Here is a 4217-nt window from a genome sequence, read left to right on the forward strand (position 1 = left end):
CAGATGCACTGAGTGCTGGCCTCAGTTGGCCATTCTTTATAATGGGTATGAACTATAAGCTATGATGCTAAAAGGGTGATGAAATGCAAGAGGTACTCTGCCATGTTCCTATACAAAGCTCACAGGCATTTGTATTTTACACTGCAAAGTAGAGCACTCTGTACTGGAAGGATCCCAGATTGAGGAAGGCTAATGTACCCCGATGGCTTGATAAAAATAGAGCTAATTTTGTGTACTGTTTAGGCCGCCATAACTGTGAACCTAAAAAAAAAACCCAGTTCAAATACCCTCACTTGCTATGAACTCACTAGGAGGTCTAAGGTAAACTGCTACCTTTCACAGCACAACCCTGTGTGTGTTTACTCAGAAGTAAGCCCCGTTGTGTTCAAATGAGAGAAAACTTCAAATATATTTTCATAAATTACATTTCAAAGCCATCCTCTTAGGTAGGAGAGGCCCTGAGTGAGTGAGCTCTTTGGCTGAGCAGAGATGACCTGGGACTCTCCAGCTGTAGGCTGAAACTAACCACCTTCAGCCACAACTGCCGTGTGGGGATTGTTTTAAGGATAATGTAAAGCACTCTGGATGATACACAAACCCTGGAGCTGCAAGTCTGTACACACCTCCTTGGGTGCAAGCCTGATGGAGAGCTCAATGGGACATTGCCAAAGCACAGGTGCATAGGATTAATAGAACCATGAATTGTGCATTTGTGTGTAACTTGCAAGTCTCGCTCAAGTCAAAGTCATTTACTGACCTAAAGGTAAAGGGTAAAGGGACCCCTGACCATTAGGTCCAGTCGTGACCGACTCTGGGGTTGCGCGCTCATCTCGCATTATTGGCCGAGGGAGCCAGTGTATAGCTTCCAGGTCATGTGGCCAGCATGACAAAGCCGCTTCTGGCAAACCAGAGCAGCACATGGAAACGCCGTTTACCTTCCCGCTGTAGCGGTTCCTATTTATCTACCAAAAGAGAAGCATTTGCAAGTTTCAGTAAAAATTATATTTATTTTAAAACAAAAAAACACACCAAGTACGAAAAAATAAATAAAATATCTCAGGTTGCAAGACAGAGTCGTTTCTCTCTCTCTCTTTTTTAACCTGCTAAAAGCTTCATCAAGGGAACCTCGCTCTCCCCCAAAACGAGGTCCCTTTTCAAGCTGCACCCTTTATTCACAGCCTTCATCCTCACCGCGAGGCTGCAGAGGTCATCTTCGGCGATGCCCACAAAGAAAAAGTCCTCATTGAAGATGGGGTCGCGGCTCCTCTTGATGACTGTGCTGCGCTGCTTCTGGGTCTTGCCAGGCACAAGGGAGAAGGTGATGCAGCAGTTGATGCTCTTGGGCTCCGCCAAGGGCTCGTAAAGTCCTTCCACGCTGATCAGGCGGACCCGCAGGCGCCGGTTCTCGGGGCAGTACTCAGAGGACAGCCGCAGGAGCCCGCCCTTGTCCATGCAGACAGTGCTCTCCCGGCCAAGCCTCTCCCGGCCGCCACAGGGCACGTCCAGCGGGAAGATGGGCAGCGGGGACAGGCTGTAGGCTCGGCAGGTCAGCGGGTCAAAGAGGCTGTCTGAGGACCGCCGAATGGCATTGGGGCTGCTGTCCGTGGAGCTGCTGTCCTCGGTGGACAAGGAATTGGCTCTTCCCATGCTGGACAATTTGCTCTGGGACCTCCAGGCCTTGCCCAGCAGCCCCTCCTGGCTCCGGGCTTTGAAGAGCAAGCCGGGCCCTCGCAGCGGAGGTGATCGGCCCAGGAGCGGGGAGCTGAAGGGCGAGGATTCGCTGGAAGAAGCCGTGTCGCTGTCCCAGGGGCCTTGCCGGCTGAGCAGGTGGCGCTGGCAGGCCACCGACTGGATGGCAATGGAGTGGCTGGAGGGGAGCTCTCTGCCCCCATAGCTGCTGGCTCGGGGCCGGGGCAGGGCCAGGCTGAGAGAAGAGTCACTGTGGAAGATGGATTCCTTCCTCCGGGTGTGAGGGCTCTCCAGCAGCGTGCAGAAACCATAGGACGTCTGCGCTTTGGGGAAGTGAGGCAAGGACAGGGCAGCCTGAGACTGGGGGTCTGAGTTGGTGCCTTCTTCTTCCTCCAGGCCTGGGATCTCCTCCACACTTTCCACCTGAATGAGGTGGGGCAGCAGGAATGGGCTGGGGGTGCGGTCGACACCCACGCCAGCAGAAGTGGCAGCCTGCTGCAAGCCGGGCTCCGTGAGGCAGCGGTGGGGCTGGAAGGCTGCACTAGGACTCTTCGCTGGAGGAGGATTTGCCAGCCTGGGGGGGATGCAGAACTCCGGGATCCTGTCCGGGGTCAATATGTTGGCAAAAGCTGCAGCAGGGCCCCCCGGCTTGACAGGGTGGCTGGGGGGCAAGCCCAGGAATGACGGACCCAGTGGGCTGCCTTCTCCAGGGGATGCCCCCACTTTCTCCAAGAACCACATTGAGTCCAGCTGACTTCTCAGGAGTCCCACAGAAGAGTTGAAGGAGATCAGAAGAACCTGCCAAAAAAGGGAAATACAAAGGTGTTAATAGCTCTGGGTTGTTCGCAACAACCCTGCAAGGGAGCAGGACCTGCTGAGCCAACTAACATTCAAATCTTATACCGGTAGCCCTCTTAAATGTAGGCAGCAGGTGATGGGTGGCATTCAGCTTTTTACTCAAGAGTATACCCCCCTAAATTAACAGCCATGTTTGTTCCTTCCAGTCTACTCCAAGTAGGACATAGCTGAATGCTACTCTTGAATAGCTAAAGCAGGCATCCCCAAACTTCGGCCCTCCAGATGTTTTGGACTACAATTCCCATCATCCCTGACCACTGGTCCTGTTAGCTAGGGATCATGGGAGTTGTAGGCCAAAACATCTGGAGGGCCGCAGTTTGGGGGTGCCTGAGCTAAAGCCTGTTTACACACCACAGCTGCAAAAATCCAGGCATGCTTACTTGTGAGTAAGCCTCACAGAATCCAGTGCGCCTTGCTTCAGAGCCAACAAGCACAGGATCGGGCTCCAGCAAGCCTTCCCAGGCTCCCACTAAACTCTTTCCCTTGTGCAGAAGAATTCCCGGTAGTTTTAGATAGAATTCAATACATACATTCCATTTACTAAAACCGGTTTCTTTGCTTAAGAAGGGAGGAACGAGAGAGAAGGGGAGAGCCCCTATGCAGAACTCCAAACGCCAGTCTGTCTTCGGCCAGTCTGTAGACATTCATCTTGGCCGCCTTTTCAAGGCTGCGATACCCAGCGCACTTAGATGCCAAGCCCATGATCGGAGTCCCCAGCCTCGCTCCTGATGAACCCCGCAAGTCTGATGGCACAAACCACCTCACACCTACCTTGCAGGGTTGGCCGCTTCCCAAGAACTGCTTCAGGATGCCGCGCGCACAGAGCTGCTGCTGCATCCAGCTATACACTCGAGCCGCTACTCCGTTCGAGTTTGCAGCCCGACGTCGCGGGCTCGCTCTTTATAGGCAAGCGGCGGCGCGCCGAAGCCAATCGCGAGCCGCGGAAGAGGGAGAATTGCCGCGGAGGCGCCTGCCATTGGCCCACAGCCCCACTCCCGCCTCCCGCCTCCGCAGTGCCAGCAGCTGCCAGTCGCGTAAAGGTGGAGGAGCCGCGCTGGCGCCGCTTGCTCAGGGGCGCTCTTCCCGGCAGCGCCAGCTCCTGCCCGGGGCACGCAAACAACCAGGGCAGTGCCAGCCAGCTAGCTAGCCGCCGCCGCCAGCTCTAGCAGCAGCCAGCACCAAGTTTCTCCGTCTTGTGTCGTTTTTCTAGATCTTAATCTAGACCGTAGCCCCTCTTGAATCAGAGCAGCAGAAGCGCCCTGCAGGGTCAGAGCAAAGGGGAGCCCATCCTCTTGTTCTGGCGGTGCCCAGTATGGGAAGCCCACGAGCAGGACGGGAGCCCAGAGCTGGTGATGCCCAGCCAATGGTGGCTGGGGGCACCCTGCCTGTTCCTGGATGCAGGTTCTACCCATCATTCCTGGTTAGCCAGTCAGTGTGTCAATGTTTATTACGGCAAACAGCCAGCATATTAAACCAGAAATTCTGCATAATTCTCTACATAAACAATAAAAACGACTGATATGGGGTTTTAACAGTCAATATACTAATTGAATATACAATACTTAAAATACAGGTCCGGCGGAATGAAACACCATAAAAGAATAAGAAATTTAACTAAGAACTGTAGCAGCAATATCATCATTGGAGGGCAGGACAAATTGTTATGTTAT

General features: G+C 53.6%; 1 protein-coding gene across 1 annotated transcript; it reads right to left on the reverse strand.

Annotated features, from left to right (window-relative positions):
* Positions 1 to 501: 501 nt before the first annotated feature.
* On the reverse strand, positions 502 to 3405 carry LOC118092850 (C2 calcium-dependent domain-containing protein 4C-like). The gene is made up of 2 exons (XM_035131478.2): positions 3319 to 3405; positions 502 to 2487 (listed from the first exon to the last, which is right to left on the reverse strand). Exons 1-2 carry the CDS (start codon positions 3382 to 3384, stop codon positions 1096 to 1098), a joined length of 1458 nt encoding a protein of 485 aa, XP_034987369.1. The 5' UTR covers positions 3385 to 3405; the 3' UTR covers positions 502 to 1095.
* Between the last annotated feature and the right edge of the window lie 812 nt (positions 3406 to 4217).

The sequence above is a fragment of the Zootoca vivipara genome, chromosome 14, assembly GCF_963506605.1.
Source record: "Zootoca vivipara chromosome 14, rZooViv1.1, whole genome shotgun sequence".
Lineage (NCBI taxonomy): Eukaryota > Metazoa > Chordata > Lepidosauria > Squamata > Lacertidae > Zootoca > Zootoca vivipara.

Excerpts from the sequence above, each read along its gene's own strand:
- LOC118092850 (XM_035131478.2), bottom strand. The coding sequence starts at position 3,384 with ATGCAGCAGCAGCTCTGTGCGCGCGGCATCCTGAAGCAGTTCTTGGGA. Across the intron at positions 2,488-3,318 it reads GAAGCGGCCAACCCTGCAAG|GTTCTTCTGATCTCCTTCAA; the intron begins GTAGGTGTGAGG and ends CTTTTTTGGCAG.